Source organism: Gigantopelta aegis, chromosome 2 (genome assembly GCF_016097555.1).
Source record: "Gigantopelta aegis isolate Gae_Host chromosome 2, Gae_host_genome, whole genome shotgun sequence".
NCBI lineage: Eukaryota > Metazoa > Mollusca > Gastropoda > Neomphalida > Peltospiridae > Gigantopelta > Gigantopelta aegis.
Window position 1 is genome coordinate 33,204,888 of NC_054700.1, and position 25,141 is coordinate 33,230,028.

Consider the following 25,141-nt stretch of genomic DNA (forward strand, 5'->3'; position numbering starts at 1 on the left):
TGGCATGGGCGGATCCAAGGGGGGGGGGACCAGGGGGACGCGTCCCCCCCCAAAATTGTTCAAGTGCCCTCAAAATGTCCAAGTGCCCTTTTTGTTTGTAGAATTTTTTTTTTTTTAAGTAAACAATAATTATATTGTAGATAAATGAAATCAAGATTTTCGTGTACATGCGCAAGCTTGCAGATATGTGTCTGTGTTATTGAGTCTCAATGGGGCCCCATTGAGGTTCTAACGCGAGTGACGCCAATTTACTTCATTATTGCTAGTATATTATGACGTAGAACTGTAGGAATTCATATTAATTGTAAATATCAAAACTTGTAGTAAGGTGCCCTTTTGACGAGTCAATGTGCCCTTCTTTTTTGGTCCCCCCCTAAAAATATTTCCTGGATCCGCCTATGGTTGGTATTGAACCGAGGATAGGTTCAATTTAATATGCCGTATGATATTAATAGGTAACGAATTCAGAGACCTGCATAATCAGCATATAATTCCATTCAGCTCTAAAATATAAACCACGATTATAAAATAGTTTTATTTTTAGAAACAAAAAGTGTGAGATTATAGTAACGTTGCGTGAGAGCGTTATGTTTGTTACAAATGCGTGAGACTCACGCCAAATACGTGAGAGTTGACAGGTATGACAGGGAAGAATCGGCATTCATTATTCTTAACGGGACATTCCTGAGTTTGTTGCATTGTAAGATGTTTTCGACTAATAAAATATTTCTACGATTAAACTTACATATTAAATATATTTTCTTGTTTAGAATAACAGTGTCTGTATATTCAACGTGTTTCTGGTCGTCTTAATATTTGTAAGTAGTCGAAACTGGATTTTGTGCCGAAAAAACATATTTTAGTAAATAAAATTACATTTAACCTAGTACAAATATTAGAACGATCAGAAACACGTTGAATATACAGACACTGTTATTCTAAACAAAAAAATACATTTAATATGCAAATTTAATCGTAGAAATATTTTATCAGTCGATAACATCTTAAAAACAGCAGCAAACTCAGGAATGTCCCTTTAATGTAGAATCCAAACACACCGTCAAGCGACATGGCATAAAACACAAATGTTCTAGCGATACAGGAACTGATCGGGGCGTGCTAACATGTTTTTACATTGTTTAGTGTTTAGTTCAATAGTAGCCACTATGTTTTGTGACGTTAAAGGGACATACCCTAGTTTTTAAACACTACGGCATATTTATTTGTTTACTATTACAGCCGTTTTTGATAACTGAAACTTTACTTAGATTTTATTGTTTAGATTATCCATTTCCGTACATTTGAAATGTTTTTCGTAATCCTGATGTTTTTAATATCACAAAATGCATTTGTCATATTTTTAAAAACGCACGTGCATCCGAGAAATAACAGTTATGGAGTCGAGTTTTAGTCTATTTTTAGAGTGCATTTCACCATTTCAAAGTCACAGACTCATGTTTCACTCAATTGTAACTTTATCCAAATGTGTTACAGGTTTGTAGATTAAATAAACTTAGTGTGCATTTTCATGGGCTGAAACTAGGGTATGTCCCTTTAAGAGTTTTGAAATTGGTAGCCGCTAGCCACGGCTCTGTTCTTCAACACTGAACACTTCGTAAACGACATTTCAAAAGACTCCACTTCTTGTCGGCTTCATGCAGTATGTCAGGATTCTCTACGACAGCTATGATCAGTCATTCGAGGCGTCTGTATGGTTTCTACTTCATGCTTTGCCTTTTGGATGCACATTCATGTAGTTAGATTCTGTTACAAAAAAAGTGCATATTTTACCATCTAAAGCAGATTAATACAACATAAATGTGGCCAAAACAAAATACTGTTAAATTATGTTAGAAATACATTTTGAAAACAGTCTCCCGTAACATTCCATAATATATTCCAAGATTTCTAACAGAATAATAGTTGAACAGTTCGTTGTATTATAGTAGTGGTAGTATTACTATGATCGCTCTCTGCCGTGAGATCCCCCAGCGGACATAACCCCAACGGACAAAACCTCAACGGACAAAACTCCAACTTTTTATTTCAAATGGGCATTTGGCAAAATAGTGGTTGATTCCACGAGTCTCTGTCTTGTGCCTCGTGTATAGGAGGACAGCCACTCCCAAGGAGACCCTCTACTGGAAAATACAATGTCATCCTTCCTGCACCGTTCATAGAAGACTGCCACTCCCAAGGAGACTCTCTACTGGAAAATACAATGTTATCCTTCCTGCACCGTTCATAGAGGACTGCCACTTCCAGACTGGTTTACTATGTCAAAACTAGCACAGGTAATAGCTCATTGGATTAAATATAGATGACAAGACATGTGTCACGGAACATGCTCTTAAATTTGTTTCGCCTATGGCGATTTTAATTGTGTTAGAGGGCCGTGTGCAGTTTATTGCCCGTAGCCCAGATGGGCAACTTGTTACGTAAGATTTCTGCGCGACCGTCCTCGATCGGTACGCCTAATACACACCCTCAGCCAGGTGCGGAGGCCATGTGGCTAGTAGTTACGTAATATCTCCGGTAGTGCTGTTTATGGCCAGGAGATTGCTCGCGGTTGGCGACAGCCAGACCGACGATCAGAGAGAAATATACCGACTCTAGTAGATGTAGAATATGAGATGATACGTGAGGTACCGCCTTGTACCCCCAGGCAAAATCCTGATTTATAATAAATAGCTAGTGTTTTAGAGATATCGAGGAGAACGAATAGGAAGGCTCCGAGGGAACGTTAGTCCGTTTGGACTTTGGTAAATATTATTTCTGCTCTGTGTATAACCTTGATGTGATTGATGTGACTTTAAATATTTTGATACTGTATTATACCAATATTCTTTAGACAGTGTCTTCGGTCATCTGACGAAGTAAATCGTAGACTTTTTGTTCTAACATTATATGAGTATTTAGTAATATAAAGCTTAGCCAGTCATCCTAGCGGACCTAGGTACACTGTAGGTTATTTTCTTTATTGTGATAGGTACCAATATTAATTCTGTGTCACAAGGTTACTGAATGAGTAGTTAGGGTTAATTAAAAATTAACCAGTTAGGAATGGTGTTGTAATTCCTTTATTAATTAACTTCTCCGGGAAGCGTTTCTCAATTATCACACGTGTGGGTGTGGTGTAACGGTGAAGTGATTCGCATATTGTGTAACTAGACACCTAGAGATTAACTAATTAAGTGATCAGTTCTGGGTTGTTATTATTGCTGTTATTAATTAACTACTACGGCTGTACATTTGTCAGCGTAGATTAATACAGATTCCAAAGTGTATTGTGTTTTTGTTGTGTTTTCTAGAGAACTAACGTGCTATAATAATATATACTTTATATAAGATCGTATCTCTGATCATACCTAGAGACGAGCCATACTAGGGTTTAACAGCCTGTTACAGAGAGATCTAATAGATATACAAGTAGGAGAGACATTTTGATAATCGTGTTTTATTCGGTTACGGGAATTATAGAATCCCCGTGACAACATGCAGTCATCAATCACTGTCAAAACAGTGATATCAGGTGTTCGTGAAAGGTGAGCATATCCTGCCCCACCGGTAGCACCCGTCAAGAGGACTGCCACCATGACTGTTAAGTCCGTTACTTCATCTAAAACGATGACAAAATGTGCTAGAATTTCATCAAAGAGAACCAAAAAAAAATACACATGTTTAAAATATGGAATTTCTTCCATCATTTTGGTCAGTGGTGCATCGTATTTGGTACATACATTTATTATTTAAGTTTATTACCAGAAAGATGGATGCTAAAACGATGCCTAGCTCCCCTACCCACATGTGATCCTTAGAGAAAACTCAACTCGCTACTCGGCAATACCGTTTATCTTGCACTCCTGAGTTGATATTGTGCTATTTCTCGTTCCAGCCAGAGCTATATAACTGGTGTAACAAAGGCCGTGGTATGTACTATCCTGTCTGTGTGATGGTGCATATAAAAGATCCCTTGCTGCTAATCAAAAAGAGTAGCCCATGAAGTGGCAACAGCAGGTTTTCTCTCTCAGTATCTGTGTGGTCCTTAACCATATTTCTGACGCCATATAACCGTAAATAAAATGTGTTGAGTGCGTCGTTAAATAAAACATTTCCTTCCTTCCTTCCTTTACCTGTAGGCTGTTTACTTTTAAAGTTTGCATATTCAGATTCCTTTTTTCGGCGAACTTTCTTCTTTTTTTTCTGTGTTTCTGCAGTGTCTGTAGTTTTACCTGAAACAAGAAACACGACATGGCTAAATGCATCAAAGAAAAACAATAATATCCTGGGGAATGATCAGAAAAAATGTTAGAAATTGCAAGCTAAAATAATACATTCTTACAAAATGCAACCTACACCAAAACACGTTTGTTTTGTTTAACGACACCACTAGAGCACATTGATTTATTAATCATTGGCTATTGGATGTCAAACATTTGGGGTTTTTTTTACATATAATCTTAGAGAGGACACCCACTACAATGTTCCATTAGTAGCACGGAATCTTTTATATGCACCATCCCACAGATAGGATAGCACATACCACGGCTTTCGATATACCAGTCATGGTACACTCGCTGGAATGAGATATAGCCTACCAACGAGGATCGATCCCAAACCGACCGCGCACCGAGCTAGCGCTTTACCACTGGGCTACGTCCGATCCCGCAAGCTACACCAATGTGATTTTAGCAATTGTTTTAAAACTGACTTTACCATCTTGCGTCTTTGGTTGCAAGTTCTCGTAGTGAGATGCAGTCTTGTCTCTGTTTGTATTACTCTTGTATACTTTACCAACTGGAAAATAAAATAAAATAAATACATATATATCAACTAAATACGAGAGGTGGGTACAGAGTTATCGGTCTTAACTATGAAGGGACTATGAGCATGGTATGATTATTCAAGATCCGACGTCTGACCACCTAGTACACATAGCCAGTGAAGTGGACATCTCACAAGAAAGAATTCAAAAGTTTGTTTTGTTTATCAACACAACTAGAGCACACTGATTAACTAATCATCGGCTATTATATGTCAAACATTTGGTAATTCAGATTCAAATATTAAAAGGTGCAAATTTTAAAGGGACATTCCCGAGTTTGCTGCAATTTTTAAGATGTTATCGACTAAAATTAGACTTTTTAACGATTGTAATTACATATCAAATATATTTTTCTGCATAAAATATTAGAGGCTGTATATTAAACGTGTTTCTGATCGTTCTACTATTTGTACTAGGTTAAATTTCATTTTATGTCCTAAAATATATTTTTTCGTACGTACGAAATTATTTGAAGACAGAATCCAGTCTGGGCTTCTTACAAATATTAAGACGGCCAGAAACACATTGAATATACAGACACTGTTATTCTAGACAAGAAAATATATTTAATATGTAAGTTTAATCGTAGAAATATTATATTTTCGGAATTATCTTACAATGCAGCAAACTCAGGAATGTCCCTTTAAGGAAAGCGTGGCCTTCTTGTCTCTCTCTCGAATATCCTCCATTACTGTACATTTGCCTTGATTTCACTTATCAATCCTAAGACGGGCCCCACCTACCATTGAGATACACCCCCGCCTCTATGTAATAACAGTAATAAGAATAAACTCACGTTCTGGTTTCGGCTTCAGCGCTATCCTGTCATATGGTTTAAATCCAGAACGATTTACAGAAAGAGACTCGTAATCTAACTCTTCTGTGTTCGTGGCTGTAAAAAACACCAGAATATATATATATCCTGCAATATATATATATATATATATATATATATATATATATATATATATATATATATATATATATATATATATCCTGCAATCACTACATACATTGGCACAATAATATAACTTTTTTTCTAAACTGTATTAAATTTTATAAAATTATACATACATCATACATAGTGTGGGTTGCCCCTCCCCAATATGGGTAGACCTCACGCCCCACCCATCCTGGCTAGGCCAGTGGCTACAGTTACTCACCGTTACTGGTGTCTGGAGGATTCGTTTCGTTTCCATCGTCTTCAGGTTGTCCAGACCCACTAGGCCGTGTGGTCTCTTCGTCTGCAGCGTGTACTGCTGCGTTAGCATAACTAAAACAAAATTAAACAACAGTTCGAAAATGTAATACGATACATTCTCTCTCTCGTTCTCTCTCTCTCTCTCTCTCTCTCTCTCTCTCTCTCTCTCTCTCTCTCTCTCTCTACTGGGATCGATCCCCGTCGGTGGGCCCATTGGGCTATTTCTCGCTCCATCCAGTGCACCACGACTGGTATACCAAAGGTCGTGGTATGTTTCATCCTGTCTGTGGGATGGTGCATATAAAAGATCCCTTGCTGCTTATCGAAAAGAGTAGCCCATGAAGTGGCGACAGCGGGTTTCCTCTCTCAGTATCTGTGTGGTCCTTAACCATATATCCGACGCTATATAACCGTAAATAAAATGTGTTGAGTGCGTCGTTAAATAAAACATTTCCTTTCCTCTCTCTCTCTCTCTCTCTCTCTCTCTCTCTCTCTCTCTCTCTCTCTCTCTCTCTCTCTCTCTCTCTCTCTCTCTCTCTCTCTCTCTCTCTCTCTCTCTCTCTCTCTCTCTCTCTCTGTCTCTCTCTATCTATCCATCTGTCTATATAGGTGGAGACAGATACATAGAAAAAACTCGAGAAATGTTATATTATGTTTATATTAATATAATTTGACTGACTTTTTTTTAGTTCCAGTGAACTTATTCAGGTGGATTTTTAAATAATAATAATGACGTCACCTAATATAAGATAAGATGACATTATACTGGTACTTATTAAAAATAATAACAAGCACCAGTATTCTGTCTATCTGTCTATTAAAAATAATAACAAGCACCAGTATTCTGTGTATCTGTCTATAAAAAATAATAACAAGCACCAGTATTCTGTCTATCTGTCTATTAAAAATAATAACAAGCACCAGTATTCTGTCTATCCGTCTATCTATTTATCTATTTATCTATCTATCTATCTATCTGGCTGGGTGGGTATCATACTGGTCTATCCCTATATAATAATCTTAAACTATAACTTAAACACTAAAGATTAAACATTGTCCCCAGCCCCACCCCAGTTGAAAGGCAGATTAACGTAACTGGACATGCTGCCTCCAGTTACTGGCACCTGTGGACGCTTGTTCGAAATATATAATATATACGTGTAAATAGCATAAATTTAATGTTGAAAAGAAATAACAGTACTTACCAAACATCATGCGTTTCAGCTACAAATGAAAAACCAAATCCTGAATAAATATCTTTATCTCTAAACATGTACTTTTTAGAATTTTCATTGGGTTTTGTTTTTAATATTCAGAGCCTTGTAAATAACTATTTTAAATTTGAATAGTTTTTAGGAGTATCAATAATATTGACATTTAAACGGCTGGTTGTATTTGTATGGAACAAAATTCAGGTATTTGTGTCGTTCTTGTATATATTTTAACATAGTATGATTACAAACAAGTGATAAAATTTATGTTATTAGTTGTTTTGTTTTTTTAAACATACATCCATTTTGTTCAGTTTTCTTTTTAATTGGTAGAAACCGACTGGTACTATGCTATCTAATAAAAGCGTTGTATATTCTTTAAAATTAAATCAGAAAGAGATTACAGGTCACCATTTATGACGTCATAACAAGCTATCAAACATACTTGATTAGTAAATAATATTGAAAGCGGTAGAGCCGGGTAGCTGTTACTCAGTTTTTTAAAAGAAAGAAAGAAAGAAATGTTGTATTTTCAACAAAAACGGAGTATGGCGCGGGACATAGTTTGTACAAGATTCGGTGTTCGATCCCGTCGGTGGCCCTATTGGGCTATTTCTCGCTCCAGCCAGTGCCAACTTATATAACAAAGGTCGTTTATTTGCTACTTTTTCAGTGGGATGCACAAATATAAATGGATCCCTTGCTGCTAACCGAAATGAGTCCATGGTGGTGGCGAAGTGGTTTCACCTACCCACTGTGTGGAGAACTCACCATCGTTTGATGTCATATAACCGTATATAAAATGTTGCGTCGTTAAATAAACCCAGTTCCTTCCTTCCTGTAGAATAATGACCTCTCCGGGACGCCAAATCTGTAGTTTTTTAAAAGTGGAGATTCTTTCGTGAAATTCAAGCAGTTTGCGTGTGACCTACCCTTGCAATTTCTTTTCAGATTGCGGGATGATGAACCAGTGGTAAAGTGTTCAGGGCGTGGGATCGATCCCGATTGGTGGCCCTGGGCTATTTTGGTCGCCTGGCAGCCAGTAAACCAACTTATCAATAACAAAGGTGAAGTGGTACTACAGTTTCAGGGATTCAATAATCTCTTTGCTGCTAATCGAGTTCTAGTGTGTGGCGACAAAGGGGTTTCCTCTGGTAGCCTATCTGTGTGGTCCTTAACCATATGTTTGATGCCATATAACCGTATATAAAATGTGCTGAGTGCGTCGTTAAATAAAACATTTCCTTCCTTCCTTTAAAATAATAACCCGTCTCCGGGATTGGTAGTAATCTGTAACCAACTGAAAGTATAGATTCTTTCGTGGGGTTCAAGTAGTTTACGTTCAACCTACCCTTGCCTCTGGTTGGTTTGATTCTGTAGCGGTAGATGAACCATGCAAGAAGCGATATCAGGGCGATGAATATACATATTCCAATTCCGATTCCAATCCCAGCACCAGTTGATCCATTTTGGTCGCCTGGCAGTCCTAGTAAACAATAATTTACTATCATCAATAATTCAAAGGTGATTCATTTTGGTCGTCTACCAGTAAACAATAATTTAATAACATCAATAATTCAAAGGTGATCCATTTTGGTAGCCTACCAGTTCTAGTAAACAATAATTTAATATCATCAATACTTCAAAGGTGGTTCATTTTGGTAGCCTACCAGTTCTAGTAAACAATAATTTAATATCATCAATACTTCAAAGGTGATTCATTAAAGATTCATTTTGGTAGCCTACCAGTTCTACATAAACAATTAATTATAACCATTAATATCATCAATACTTCAAAGGTAATAAAGCGACATTTTGTAAAACGCTCGGGGCCTACCAGTTCTAGTAAACAATTGACCCGCATCTGACCTGTGACGTAGGATCAGGTGAATTCCACTCATTCATTAGTAGGTTAGCATGGCGACAGCATGTAATGATTCTTCGGAAAATAGTTCATTCTTATCGGACGTTAGTTTGGACATTTCGGACTTGTCGCATTTGTCTATTTATTCTAATGCTACCTCGATTGGTGAGGAAGAAGGAGAAAATCCGTTGGGGGTACTTCCCTATCATTTTAAACCGTAGTACACCGACGATGATCCGTCGAGCCAAATGCGGTCAGCCTATTTGCAGCCCGTAACCCGGACATCGCCCGGTGACAAAAACAAAGCCCGAATGTTAATGCCGAGGTGTACATTGTTCATATTTGGCACAAAGATACACCTCAACACGATGCATTTATACATGTTAAAAAAATAAATGTAGGAAAAATATTTTTAGAAACAATACTAATTAATATTAACTGATGACTGGATAGCATTCAAATACCAGTAATTAATGTATTGCAATAATTATTAAAAAGAACAAATACACGTACATACATTAAATATGTTTTTAAAAAACATCATTTAATATATTAAACAAGGCGCATTCATCGTAAGGTGATCATTACTTGGTTTGGACATCTGCGATTGGTACCTGTTTCGTAGTAAACAATAATTTAATATCATTAATAATTCGTAGGTCATTGATTTCGGTCGCCACCAATAAACAATCATTTAATATCATCGAATAATCGAAAATGATGTTTCCTATCTGAACCCATAAACATAGGAACGAAAACTACACTGACGGACCATTACGGATTCTGAGTAAGGAGCTTCGGCGAAGTAAACAAGGGGGGTTTGTCTTTCTGGTGTTATACAAAATCTTTGGTGTTCAGAGAGCTTTTTAACATACAACGAAGTCGGGCACCATGTTTTTTGAAAGGTATTTATAATATTCCCCCGGTAGTCAATTGTATCTTGAGGCATTTTTAATATTAAAACACTCCCTCTCCCTCTTAAGTTATGAAAAGCTCACATCCTACTTGTAACAAGTCCCAGGTCAGCGACGTGACTTAGGAAGTGATTGTTACAACTTGACTTAGTTTCAACGCGTTTTCATTCGAATATGTGCACAAATTCATTTTTTGAATAATTCAGAGATTGTGCATATTGTAAAAGAAATACCAAACAATAGTTTTATTTTGTTTAATGACCTTTAATGATTTAATATTACGCTATGATTTGTATATTTAGTATTTGTTGTTAATTAATATACGGTTGATTTTTTTTTTGAATTTTTTTTTAGTAATAAAAACATCACCTGCTTGTTATAATAATGTAATTATAACCAAATTGATGTTTAAAATACAGAATTAAAAACCTGCATGTGTATGTACTACTTACCTACAGTGGTGACATTAACAACACTGGATGTTACGAATCCCCGTGAATTAGTGGACACTATTCGCATGAAGTAGGTGCGCCCTGGATGTAGGTCGAGAATACCTCCAGTGACATTTTGGTATCGTCCTGGGTCGCTCAGATTGTCGTGCCTAGTGGACCAAATGCTGCGGCTGTAATCTCGTTCTGATGCAAACTGGAGAGAGAATGTTTGTGTGGTGCCGCCATCAAAGGGAGATAACCACTGTACGAAGACGCTATCCATAGAAGTGTTTACAACCGATAACTTTTCAATTCTAAACGGTTTCACTGAAAACGTATAAACATACATGTGAATAATTATACAGTACAGTAAAACATTAAAAAAACACCTAGAAAAATAATCGAAATGAAAAGAAAATCACTATACTGCACTGCACTGCACTGCGCTACACTACACTACACTACACTACACTACACTACACTACATTAAACTACATTGAACTACACTACACTGCACTACACTACACTACATTAAACTACACTACACTACACTACGCCAGCCTCGTAGAAACCCTGTGGGGGCTGTGTCCCCCATTTCAGGACGAAAATATAATGTAATGATAATAAAAGGCAAATGGACCAGTTTATACTGACTATGGCATAGAAGCAGGCCGATTAGTATTATATAAACACTGACGGAGACATAAATATATTACAGAAAATAGACATTAATATGATAACAGATTAAACATTTAGACACTGACTGTATAACAGATTAAGCAGTTAGACACTGATATGATAACACATTAAACATTTAGACACTGATATGATAACAGATTAAAAATTTAGACACTGATATAACACATTAAACATTTAGACACTGATATGTTAACACATTAAACATTTAGACACTGACAGGATAAGAGATTAAACATTTAGACACTGATATGATAATACATTAAACATTTAGACACTGATATGATAATACATTAAACATTTAGACACTGTTATGATAACAGATTAAACATTTAGACACTGATATGATAACATATTAAACAATTAGACACTGATAGGTTAACACATTAAACATTTAGACACTGATATGTTAACACATTAAACATTTAGACACTGTTATGATAACAGATTAAACATTTAGACACTGATATGATAACATATTAAACAATTAGACACTGATAGGTTAACACATTAAACATTTAGACACTGATATGTTAACACATTAAACATTTAGACACTGTTATGATAACAGATTAAATATTTAGACACTGATAGGTTAACACATTAAACATTTAGACACTGATAGGTTAATACATTAAACATTTAGACACTGATAGGTTAATACATTAAACATTTAGACACTGTTATGATAACAGATTAAACATTTAGACACTGATAGGTTAATACACATTAAACATTTAGACACTGATAGGTTAATACATTAAACATTTAGACACTGATAGGATAACACATTAAACATTTAGAATGAATGAATGAATGTTTAACGACACCCCAGCATGAAAAATACATCGGCTATTGGGTGTCAAACTATGGTAAATGAAAACAAACTAAAACATTGATCAACACAATGATAATTCAAGACAAATTAAACATTTAAACACTGATATGATAACACAATTATCACATTTACTCAACACTGATTTTGTGCTGATGGCCATTCTCAAAGAGCATGTTACACCCCTGCACCACGGTGAGGTTACAGCACACGCAGGGGTAAACATTTAGACACCGATATGAGAACAGATTAATCATTTAGACACTGATAAGATAACAGATTAAGCATTTAGACACTGATATGATAATGCATTAAACATTTAGACACTGATATGATAACACATTAAACATTTAGACACTGACAGGATAACAGACTAAACATTTAGACACTGATATGAGAACACATTAAACATTTAGACACTGACAAGATAAGAGATTAAACATTTAGACACTGATATGATCACATACATGTATTAAGCATTTAGACACTAATGCGATAATAGATTAAGCATTTAGACACTGATATGGAAACAAACAAAAAACTGACATTAAACACTAATACAATTTCATTTTATTTATAGTTAATTTTATGCTTAGATCTAATTAATGTACAGTGAATCTGATTAATGACACACTAAACAGCGAGGCGCTGCTAAGCAAAGTGGACACCCATATCAGAGCAGCACTTAGACTAAACTATTTAGGAGACAGACAAGTCATATATAAGGACGTAGTCGTAGTTTTAAAATTTGCTGATATGTCATTAAAGAAATATTCCTTTTTCTCTCTGACGCAGAAAGTTTAGTAATTGTATCTATTCTTATTGTCTATACAAATAATAGAGACCTAATTTAACACTTTACAGACCGTGAAACTAACACGTGTGCGGGGCAGTACATACCATCAGACTTCAAAGTAAAGTTTGCAATATCTGCTTGTCCTTGAGAGTTATTCGAGACGACGGTGTAGATGGCGTAGTCCTCTGGGGATGTGATGTTGATCGTCAACACCGAACGCAAACTTGAAGACGAGACTGCAGCGTTGGGTTGTAATCGCTGATGATTGCCATTTGAGTCCAGTTGAAACCAGCTGAATTTTGGAGATGGATAGGCCACAACGATAACAATAAATCTCGCGACTTGGTTTATTTTCAGTGTGAGTGTCCTCGAACTTGAACTTTGTATTCGGGGTTTACCTGTAAATGAATACATTAGTGCGTGTATTAGGCAAACAGTTTTTAAAACAAATAGGTCTCTGGTCAGAAGAAATTTCCAGAATTGATGTGGCGATACGGCTTTTTTTTTTTTTTTTTCTTCTTCTTTTTTTTTCTTCTTCTTTTTTTTAATAGCATAGATTGCACAGAAAAAGTGGGTATATTTAATACCGAAATAAGGGGCATATTTAAATTGAATCCAGAATACACGTCCTAGTTCATGCGCGATGTCATTTTGGTCCGAGACCAGCAATTTATTTAGTTTGGCCTTATAGATAACAGTTTGCCTATAATTGAATACAGTGATATTGTGGGTAACTGGGCAGCACGGCGGATAGTCGCCCTTTATTCATTTCGCAAAGCCCTCCATCATTAAAAGTTGTCAATTTAGTGATTTTGTCTGACGGTTAAAGTTTTGTTTTATTTAACAACACCACTAGAGCACATTAATTAATCATCGGCTATTGAATGTCAGACATTTGGTAATTCTGACACGTAGTCATCAGAGGAAAACTGCATACATTTTTCCATTAGTAGCAAGGGATCTTTTCTATGCACTATCCTACAGACAGGAAACCACATAACAAGGCCTTTGACTAGTTCTGGTGCATTGGTTGGAACGAGAAAAAGCCCAATCAGTTCAATGGATCCATCGAGGTGGTTCCATCATGTCCAAAATAGCTGATGTGTGTTTGCACAGGTTAGGACATGTGTGTCCATTATAGCCAATGTGTGTCCAGGATAGCTGATGTATATACAGGAGAGCTGATGTATATACAGGATAGCTCATGTATATACAGGAGAGCTGATGTATATACAGGATAGCTCATGTATATACAGTAGAGCTGATGTATATACAGGAGAGCTCATGTATATACAGGAGAGCTGATGTGTGTATACAGGATAGCCGATGTGGGTATCCAGTACAGCTGATGTGTGTGTCCAGGATAGCTAATGTGTGTACATGGTAGTCGATGTGTGTACATGGTAGCCGGTGTGTGTTTACAAAGGAGCTGATGTATTACAGGATAGCTGATGTGTGTGTGACAGCTGTGTGTGTACAGGATAGCTGATGTGTGTGTTCCAGAGGAGCTGATGTGTGTACAGGATAGATGATGTGTGTGTACAGGATAACTGATGTGTGTGTGTACAGGATATAGCATGGGTGATGCGTGTCCAGGATAGCTGATGTGTGTGTACAGGATAGAAGATGTGTGTACAGGATAACTGATGTGTGTACAGAATAGCCGATATGTGTTCACAGAGGAGCTGATGTGTGTACAGGATAGATGATGTGTGTGTACAGAATAACTGATGTATGTGTTCACGGAGGAGCTGATGTGTGTACATGATAGATGACGTGTGTGTACAGAATAGTCGATGTGTGCATAGGATAGAATATGGTGTTGTGTGTAGTCGATGTGTGCATAGGATAGCTGATGGTAGCTGATAAACAGACACTAAGATAATATATCAATGTAATCACACAAATTAAAACGAAACAAACTAAATGAAATATCAAATGTAACTTACATAAAACGTTAACCGTTTTCTGCTGTGTGAGTCTAGTCTTTGTTTTAGCGTTGAAGGACGTACACCTGTAAATTCCGGAGTGACCACAGCTAACTTTTTGGACTCTGTAAATAGCCTTGTTTGTAGTAATCTCTCGAACTCCGTTTTGGATGGGAAGGTTGTTACGTGTCGCAGACAAAGAGGCCGCCGGGAGACTCTTTGTTTGACAGGTAATGACGAAGGCGCTATTCTCCTTGGGCTTCACTTCACTGACGCTTACAGTTGGACTATCGTGGTCTGGAAAAGAAACAAATCATTACCTGTGACAGATAGCAGAGGGCTTATAAGAACCAAATACGGAGAAGAACAAGAACAAGAAAAAAAGAAGAAGATAAGAAGAAGAAAAATAAGAAAAAGAGAAGAAGAAAAAGCTGAAGAAGAAGAAGAGAGAACAGAAGAAAAAGAAGAAGAAGATAAGAAGAAGAAAAATTAAGAAAAACAGAAGAAGAGGAGACGAAGAAGTGAAGAAGAAGTGAACATGAAGTGAAGAACACAAGAAGAAGAGGAAGAGAAGAAAAAGAGAAGAAGATAAAAAGAAGAAAAGTGAAGAAGACGAGAAGAATTAGAAGAAGACGTATCCAGTCTTCAGTAGGAATAAGACTACTTGCTCTTTTCGAGATACCAGATGATAAAGTTAAAGTGAGTTTTGTTTAATGACACCACTAGGGCACATTTATTTATTTATTTATTAATCATCGGCTATTGGATGTCAAACATTCGGTAAGTTTGATATATAGTCTTAGAGAGGAAACCCGCTACATTTTTCCATTAGTAGCAAGGGATATTTTATATGCACAATTCCACAGACAGGATAGCACATGCTACGGCCTTTGATATACCAGTCGTGGTGCACTGGCTAGAACGAGAAATAGTCCAATTGGCCCACCGACTCACTGGGATCGATACAAGACCGATCGTGCATCAAGCGAGCGCTTTACCACTGGGCTACGGCCCGCCCCTTAGATGGTTTATAGTATGTATACCACCAAATCGATTCCCATATGTGGCTAAAACTGCTTGACACACACACACACACATACACCACACACATACACACGCCACACACATACACACACACACACACACACACACCACACACATACACACACACACACACACACACACACACACACACACACACACACACAACACACACACACACACACATACACACACATACATACACACATACATACACACATACACACACACATACACACACACATACATACACACACACACACACACACATACACACACACATACACACATACATATATACACACACACACACAGACAGACATACACACACACACACACACACACACACACACACACGAGTAACGAATTCTATTTATCCTATAACACTTCTAAAATAACATTTAATTCAATTTTTAGTACTAAAGTCACCGCCATCGGTAATATGACGTCATCACGATTAGCACAAATTAATTTAACATCACGCATTTTAACTAAATCTTTGAAATCGTTACGCTCAGGTATGCAGGTCTTGTTGGTTTGTAAACATATGACCCATCCACAGCAACACATTACCTAGAGACCTTGCAAATTTGCATACCATTGTATACCAGTTTATTATATAACATTTAGTGAAATATCTTAAAATATCAGTGAAATAAAAGTGTTATCAGTCACTCAGTGTAAGAAAGCCGGAACTATTTTGCTGCTGCCATTTTAAAAATAAAGGTAAATTGCCAAAAGTTATACAATAAGTAGAAAAGTTCATGTTTTTTGTCAAATATGATTTATATCTCATCGAGTGAAGTTTGCAATCATATCTCACGAGTTGCGCTTGCAGTGGGTGGCTGGCCTTAAAGGGACATTCCGGACTTTGCTTTAAGATGTTATCGACTAATAAAATATTTCTACGATTAAACTTACATATTAAATATATTTTCTGGTTTAGAATAACAGTGTCTGTATATTCAACGTATTTCTGATCGTTCTAATATTTGTACTAGGTTAAATTTCATTTTATTTCCTAAAATATGTTTTTCCGAACGTACGAAATTATTTGAAGACAAAATCCAGTTTCGACTACTTACAAATATTAAGACGACCAGAAACACGTTGAATATACAGACACGGTTATTCTAAACAAGAAACTATATTTAATATGTAAGTTTAATCATAGAAATATTTTATTAGTCGGAAACATCTTATAATGCAACAGACTCAGTAATGTCCCTTTAAGCGCGATGCCTGTGCTAAACATGAAATTTCTGATTTCCGATTTAGTTTCCGACATTCTTCGCTGTGTTCCGCCAAAATATATTACTATCACTAACATGTATCAGGCTTATAAGACTTAAATTACATATTTATTTGATGGTTGGCCTCGTGGGCTAAAGCGTTGTACTTGTTTACAATAAATACGTTCTGTCAGTAGTGATTTGGAATGCCTGACCCCAGTGCATAAAAAGTTCAAAATACATTGTTCCGCGGGTCTTGATTCTTGAGAAAAAAATAATCTACACCTAGAACAATAGTATAACGTCAAATATATGGATCAAAACAACCGGATGGATGAATGGTCTTCGAAGGAAGGAAGAAAATATTTTATTTAACGACGCACTCAACACATTTTATTTACGGTTATATGGCGTCAGACATATGGTTAAGGACCACACAGATATTGAGAGAGAAACCCGCTGTTGCCACTTCATGGGCTGCTCTTTTTGATTGGCAGCAAGGGTTCTTTTATATGCACCATCCCACAGACAAGGTAGTACATACCACGGCCTTTGATATATAAGTCGTGATGCACTGGCTGGGATGAGAAATAGCCCAATGGGCCCACTGACGGGGATCGATCCCAGACCGACCGCGCATCGAGCGAGCGCTTTACCACTTCGCTAGGTCTCGCCCCCGGATGATCTTCGACGTTCTAGCACAAAACATACACAGGCTTAATGCTGAGGGTCAAAAAGGTAGATTAATATGACAATAGACAGTCTAAGATTTCTCTACGTGAGCTCTCGCGTAAAATGACTCATACGTGTGACGTATATCTAGGTCAGGGAAATCTTTTTGCACGGGTGCGTGGTTCGCGTATTTACGCACAGAAGACAATCCAAACGTAAGTTGATACATTTGTTTCCTCATCAAATTTCTTGTAGTAAATGAACATGTAATTAACAGTGAAGCAATATATTAAGTTAATGTGTAAAAGGACATTATAAAGCTAAAAAATAATTTCCGTCTTCATAGATGTCTATGCAGTCAATAATTCAAAGCAGGCTTGTTTTTAACCATTGTAAAGTCCTAAATCAACATCGGTTTCATACAACACGTATACAATTTTCATTGAATCAAATAGTCCAATATTTTCCTGTTAAGACAAATAAATTAAAAGAAATGAAAAATATATTTAAAAATACAGCACAAGACTACTTGACACATTGGTACTCGATGAAATTAAAACAATTGCATACATGTTTTGCCCACATGAAGCTTTTTTCATGATAAACACAGTCACGCTTATCACCAATGGCAGGACGCGTGGTATTAACTGCTTTATCAAATGTTCGGCACACCTCGAACTTTGACCCAGCCGGATGTTATTTGGTTTAGTACTACCGGTAGGGATGATTTAGAAAAGATTGTAACATGATGCACCTCTAACTATGACCCAGCCGGATGTTATTTGGTTTAGTACTACCGGTAGGGATGACTTAGAAAAGATTGTAACATGATACACCTCTAACTATGACCCAGCCGGATGTTATTTGGTTTAGTACTACCGGTAGGGATGACTTACAAAAGATTGTAACATGATGCACCTCTAACTCTGACCCAACCGGATGTTATTTGATTTAGTACTACCGGTATATATGACTTACAAAAGATTTTAACGATGAACGATCTTGTAGACAAGCGAAAAGTGCAGTTGTTCCCAGAAGTCGGCATCAGCATGGTCCTCTCACTACACCCGTAGGGGCCGGTTGCCGTTCGCGTCACTCGACGCACTGTCAACACCTTACTGGTCTCGATGAGAGTTCCTGGTCCAGACCAGCTGAATACAACAGGCGCTCCCGGATGATAGACTTTAAGATTACAAGACAGGACCAAGTCCGCATTCTCGATGGTGTCCGTAGTTGAGGTCTTTTCAATATAAACAGATGATGGTGCATCTGAAAAGTTTAATTTGTAAAGTTAAGAGAGAATTTTTTTTTTAAGTTGCTAATTATAGTCATAAAAGAGTCATGTATGGTTAAACAGAGAATAACTGGTTACTAGTTAATTTAACCAGGGGTCTCGCTACATGTCATAAGCGATGGCGGACCCGCCATCTCTTAAGGATGTATACTACCAAATCAAATCCCATAGACGACAATAGTAACATATGTGGCTAAAACTCCTACCTGCAGCGTATCAATCGACATAAACGCCACGGATATACATACTACTACCCCTCACACTTAAAGTGAATCAGAAAAAAATTGGGGGTCAAGCTGCTTGTTTCTGAGATAACGGGTAGCGTCTATGACTACCCTAGTTCCGCACAAAATTCGAGTACTTTTTTTTACAGGTACCCTATACATGTTTCAAGCACAAAGCTACTTGACACATTGGTACTAGATGAAATAAAATTGCATATTTGTTTTACCCAGATGAAACTATTATTTTTTACAACCAACACACTCACATTTATAACCAATCACAGGACTTGTGGTGTTCACTTCTCTATCAAAAGTTGGGTGCACCTCGAACTCTGACCCAGCCGGAAGTTATTTGGTTTAGTACTACCTATAGACCCGCTATCCATTGGCAGCGATAGTAATATCCGCCATCCGTTTATTTAGGCCGCCATCCAAAATCACAAGTTATGCCATCGTCTTGAACTACCAGAGTAATCAGGTTCATTGTCGTTTACAATTAAACATACACGTATTTGACCGGGAATAAGCCCAGGTGGGTAAAACAACTCATTATCAGCCTACTACGGTGTGAGCTTATTCACGAGCAGGGGGTTCAGCTCAGTGTCGAATGAAGGTCAGTGATCCAGGAAGTGATTCACAGGAAAACGCGATTATGTCACGTGCATTCAAAAAGATATTAATACTTTAGCATGTTGTATTTCTGTTATGTATTCATACATACTGAAATTATCCATTGGAAAATAAAACAAGTTTTTCATAGTCCCTGTCCCACAATCTTACCTGCTTTCTGGAAATACCGTATTCCCTTTGGGCCTCTGAAAGATTTTGTCGAAACCAAATTACAACATCTAATTTTTCTTTCACAGTACAATGTTTGCGTACAAAAGGGGTAATGAAACTATCTATCTATCAAAAACGATACATAATTTGTTATATAATTTTTTTTTACGCCATACCTGCAATATATACTGTATGAAATTAACTTTTGTTTGTAATTTTGTCGACAATAAACGTACATATACCTTTTCATTGATGTGTGAACTATACTATAAAAACTAATTAACTGTCTATCAAACCAAGAAAGGGCTGCGTTGCATTATCGGTGTTTATACCCGCTAATTGTTTTGTTGGGGTGGGGGTGTTCGGGGGTTGACACGTGACAATAAAAAAAAATATATATTTTCTTTTCTTGTTTTTTTGGAGGGGGGGGGGGGAGCATTTATGGCAAAATAAATATACAAGACATTTTCGAAATACATGTGTACTTGTACCCGGCAAATCTTAGGTACCATCCCTTCCTATAAGTGGAACCAGCTCTACCGATTCCCTCCATCCTTTTCCTGAATACTGGAGAGACCACTGGTTAATGACGTACGTGAAGGATATTGGCTTTATCCTGTGACGGTAAGAATGGCAACTTCCGGGAGGCTTGGCGACGTTAAAAGTCATAATCTGCTAGTATACGTTTATGACTTTGCTTTAACAGGTCATCATAATCGGCCGATAGAAATAGAAATAGTAGCTGCAGGATAAATCCACGTAACTATAATAATCCCCGTAAGGTCATTTATTAAAATCTTCATTCATATATATATATATACATATATATATTGCACTTTGGTCCTACGCTATTACTCAGAGTTTCACGCCCTTCGACGATCTTCAGATAGCTGGGACTGGGACTGGGAAACTCTATTAACGTGCCCCTATCCACGAAGGTTCAGGCACGCCCACTACGGATTTAGCCTCTGACTTGGAAAAAAGCCATTTAGTGCGGTCAAACGCGAGCGCGGACCGAATAGCAGACACTTCGCAGACCTGAAGTAACACCGAGTGGAAGCCGTGCTCTGATTGGCTAAGTTTCGATTCCTCGGTGAAGCCTGTCAAATACCTAAGTCTACAAAATGTAACTGCATCCAAAACCATGTCTGGACTCTAAAATTTGACCCAAAATAGTTAAGACTGCTCGGCCGAAAAGTTTTTAAGGTGATTTTGAGCAATTGATCGGACGCCAAAGTAAAATGCGTCAGACTATTTATAAAAAAATAAACATAAGAATTTTGAACTCGATCGAAAACGTTTAAAGTCCAACTAGCCCAAAAAGGAGGTTGATACCAGTCCTAGCAAAGGTTGGCGTCTAGGGGGATCCGATGTAGTCGGTGATCTCAAGCTGCGGGAGGAACTGCCGGTAAGCGGAGTCTGCTAAGGTCTTGGTGATGGCACGGTAATGTGGTCCCGCGACGGTTTTCAGGACTCGATGTAGTGTCGGGTTGTCCATCTCCGATAGTAGCGGTCCTTGATGTGTCTTCCGTTCCGGCGGATGGTGACGCAAACTACGTTGTGTCCCTCCTGCATCCTGAGTCGGTGTACAGCGAATTCCCCTTCATTTCGTCTGTCTGGCAGAGGTTGGTATGATTCTTCTTTTGGCATGCTGATGAGGTGGCGTACATCCTTCAGGTTGGTCTTGACCAGTTGTTGGTAACGTTGATGGAGTCGGCCGGCCTGCAGTGACCACTGCTCCACTTGTTTTGTCTCCGGTTTCGGCGGTTGAGAGGGGCGACTTGGCTTGGCTGGAGTGGCACTCGGAGGAGTGGTCGCCTTCCTCTTAACAACTGTCCCCTTCCGGGCCTGCGCCTCAACGGGTGTCGCCGATTTAATCGGCGACAAGTCCGGAAGCGCTAGCGAAGGTTCTGGTACAGGTGGCCGGTTGTACGGTGTGACGCAGATCTCTGTGTCGAACTCCGTCCTCAGCTGGGACATCCGGGGCCGGAACCTCTTCTGTCCTTGTCTTCCTGCTCGGGTGAGCGGTGTTCGGCGGTCGAACAGAAGGAGTCGCCGCCGGCGGTTTAGCCACCGGTTTTGACACCCCCCCCCCCCCCTGCGCCGCCGCTGGCGCACGTCTCCTTTTCCTCCACCTTCCTTCCTTCTGTATTCGGTCTCCGTACACCAAGGTCACGGTTGCCCGTGACCCGGTGTACGAGACTCGATACTCTAGTAGGGAGCCATAGGTTGCAATTAGTCCCCCCAGGTGGGGGGGGGGGGGGGGGGGGGGGGGGGGGTAATTGCACAGCACAGTCAACGACGACTAACTCTAAAGGCTGCATAACTGGGAATGGTTCAGATAGCTGACGCAAGAATCGACTGTTCAGATAGCTGGAACTGGGAACTGGGAAACTCTATTAACGTGCCCCTATCCACGAAGGTTCAGGCACGCCCACTACGGATTTAGCCTCTGACATCGCCAGTGGCCAACTCCGGAGCGGGGGGGGGGGGGGGGGGGGGGGGGGTCAGATAGCTGACACTGGTGAATAGATTGCAGGGTTTTTATGTACTGCGGTTGCGTGGTTTAAGCTTGCTGGTGTGACGGCATTTTGAGATGAGCTCAGTCCTTTTGTTGAGATTATTTTTGTCTTTTGTTTGTAGGATGGCGAGCTTTTCCTCAATGCACAGATTGCATTGGCCGGAGTTTCGTTTGTACGTGTTCGATTGTTTGATAATTTGCCAGCTTATTTCATAATTTATTCGCTGTTTTTTTAGTTCCCAGACATGTTTTGATAGCTCGGTTTCTTTCGAGTATTTTTCGTGTTTGAACGATTTCGTGTGATTGTTATATCGTTGTTTGAAATTACCGCCAGATAGACCGATGTATGTTTTTGATGTTGCGCCACACAATGTACATATATATATATATTAATTTTTTGTTTTGCATTTGAAAGAAGTATACCTGAATGGTGTAAACCTAATGACTGCGGACTGTTCCATTTTGGTTGTCACCATGTTAAAGGGACTGTCCTGATTTTGTTGCATTGTAAGATGTTTCAGACTAATAAAATATTTCTACGATTAAACTTACATGTACATGTATATTAAATATATTTTCTTGTTTAGAATAATAGTGTCTGTATAGTCAACGTGTTTCTGGTCGTCTTAATATTTGTAAGTAGTCGAAATTGGATTTTGTCTTCAAATAATTTCGTACGTACGAAAAAACATATTTTAGGAAATAAAATGAAATTTAACCTAGTACAAATATTAGAACGATAAGAAGCACGTTGAATATACAGACACTGTTATTCTAAACAAGAAAATATATTTAATATGTAACTTTAATCGTAGAAATATTTTATTAGTCGATAACATCTTAAAAACTGCAGCAAACTCAGGAATGTCCCTTTAAATGTGCTGGTTCGGGTTATTGCCGAAGTAGAACCTATAATGTGACATACTGCGCACGAGCGGCGATGTAAGTGTGGACACGTGGCAACTTGGTGTTGTGGAAGGGTTTGCCATGAACAACTGGGGTGAGTACGGTTTTGGTTATTTATAGTGTTGTATTATATACTTGGAGTTGCATTATGTTGTAAATACTTTGTTTTACTTGTAAATTAAGGAAACTAGTGTTATTTCTTACGGTAGTGTATTTTTGTACATTATATTATATATAAATTGAAGTGACAAGTTCTAATTAACAATATAGGTTATTATGCGTTTAGTGGTTATTGGCCCATATCGGACATTTAACGCAGTTTTAGTTCATTGTATATATTTGTATACTAGCAATAGTTCAACTTATTGGTAATCTGGAATTGTTATGAAATGCGATGTGTTGTAAATACGCAACCAATGGATATAGTCATTGTTACAGGAAATGTATTATTTATATGCAAAAACCAGTATGTACGTCATTATGGATGATCGTATCAAATGTAAATCTTGAATTGTTAACTTCGTTTTATTTATCAGGTCGTATTTTGGTTCTAAACTGGTAATATGGTTCTGAGGGTTGCCAGAAGCATTTGTGTCGCCGTTTGAGTCAATGAGATGGATGGTCGTATTGGTGGTGGAACGCCAAAATGATGTTAGCCTTGGCGATAGTTGCAATGACTGATCGAACTTGTTTGGAGACTGCGACTCTGTTGATGACTACGACCTTGACTTGTGGATTTCAAGTATCTAGAGTTTGAAAATACTCCGTGATCTGGTGTGAACTAAGGAGTTCAAGTATATGAAGTTTGAAAAGACTGTGGTCTGGAGTTTAGTGTGATAAACTGAAATGTATTCAGCATTTACCAGTGTTTGTATATGACTATATTTAATTATAATTTCTGAACTATCATAACTAAATTTCTATAAAATCTAAGCTTAGACAAGTTTGTAAATTAGTTTTGGTGAAATATATATTGAACTGGTTTGTTTGTTTGTTATTTCTGTTGGGAGATTGTGAAATCTATTCCCTTCCACAACACCACAGTAATAGTCATTTTCAAACCGTGTGATAAATTTATCTTGTATCACACATGTGATCTGGACCGGAATTTGTAAATGGTGAAGTACCTTTTTAATTTTACTGGAGTTAGCGCCTTTTTAGTTACTGATGTCATGTTTGATTTACAAATTACGTCACATCGTATTTAAAACATTACACAAGATTGATTCTTAACGTTAATTAAATCCACGAAAGGAGGATTGATCATGGATTTAAGAAAGTGTAGTTATGACGTTAAATAAAATAAAAAATTTGTAAAAAAAATAAAAATAAAAGAAGGTAAACACAGAACTTAAAATACGTTGTTTTCGCTTTCTAATTATTGCACTCGTTTATTTTGCGCAAGAAGATACCACTCCACAGCTACGCGGTCTCGTGGTATATAGGCCTATATATAGAGATTATTATATTATTATTATTATATTATATATATATATATATATATATATATCTATATATATATATTCTTGCGCAAAATAACTGTCAAAATTACATTGTGTAATGTAGTCGTTAAAACGTCTGTTAGTCGAAGACGTGTTACCATGGTAGGAAACTCATCATTTTCATTTCAACTTATTTTCGTGCTTTTATACAATTAAGGTTCAAGCACGCTGTCCTGGGCACACACCTCAGCTATGTGGGTTGTTTGTCCAGGACAGTGTTAGTGAGAGAGAAGACGGTGTAGTGGCCCTGAGAACACCTACCCATTGT

General features: G+C 37.7%; 1 protein-coding gene across 1 annotated transcript in view; it reads right to left on the reverse strand.

Moving 5' to 3' along the window:
* Positions 1-1,492: 1,492 nt before the first annotated feature.
* Positions 1,493-25,141, reverse strand: part of LOC121384027 (synaptogenesis protein syg-2-like) — a 124,881-nt gene continuing 101,232 nt past the window's right edge. Inside the window, exons 12-14 of the mRNA XM_041514175.1 lie at positions 4,717-4,797; positions 4,134-4,232; positions 1,493-1,764 (exon numbers count right to left, since the gene is read on the reverse strand). Of these exons, the coding sequence (XP_041370109.1) occupies positions 1,724-1,764; positions 4,134-4,232; positions 4,717-4,797 (221 nt within the window). The 3' untranslated portion in view covers positions 1,493-1,723. The remainder of the gene's footprint in view (positions 1,765-4,133; positions 4,233-4,716; positions 4,798-25,141) is intronic.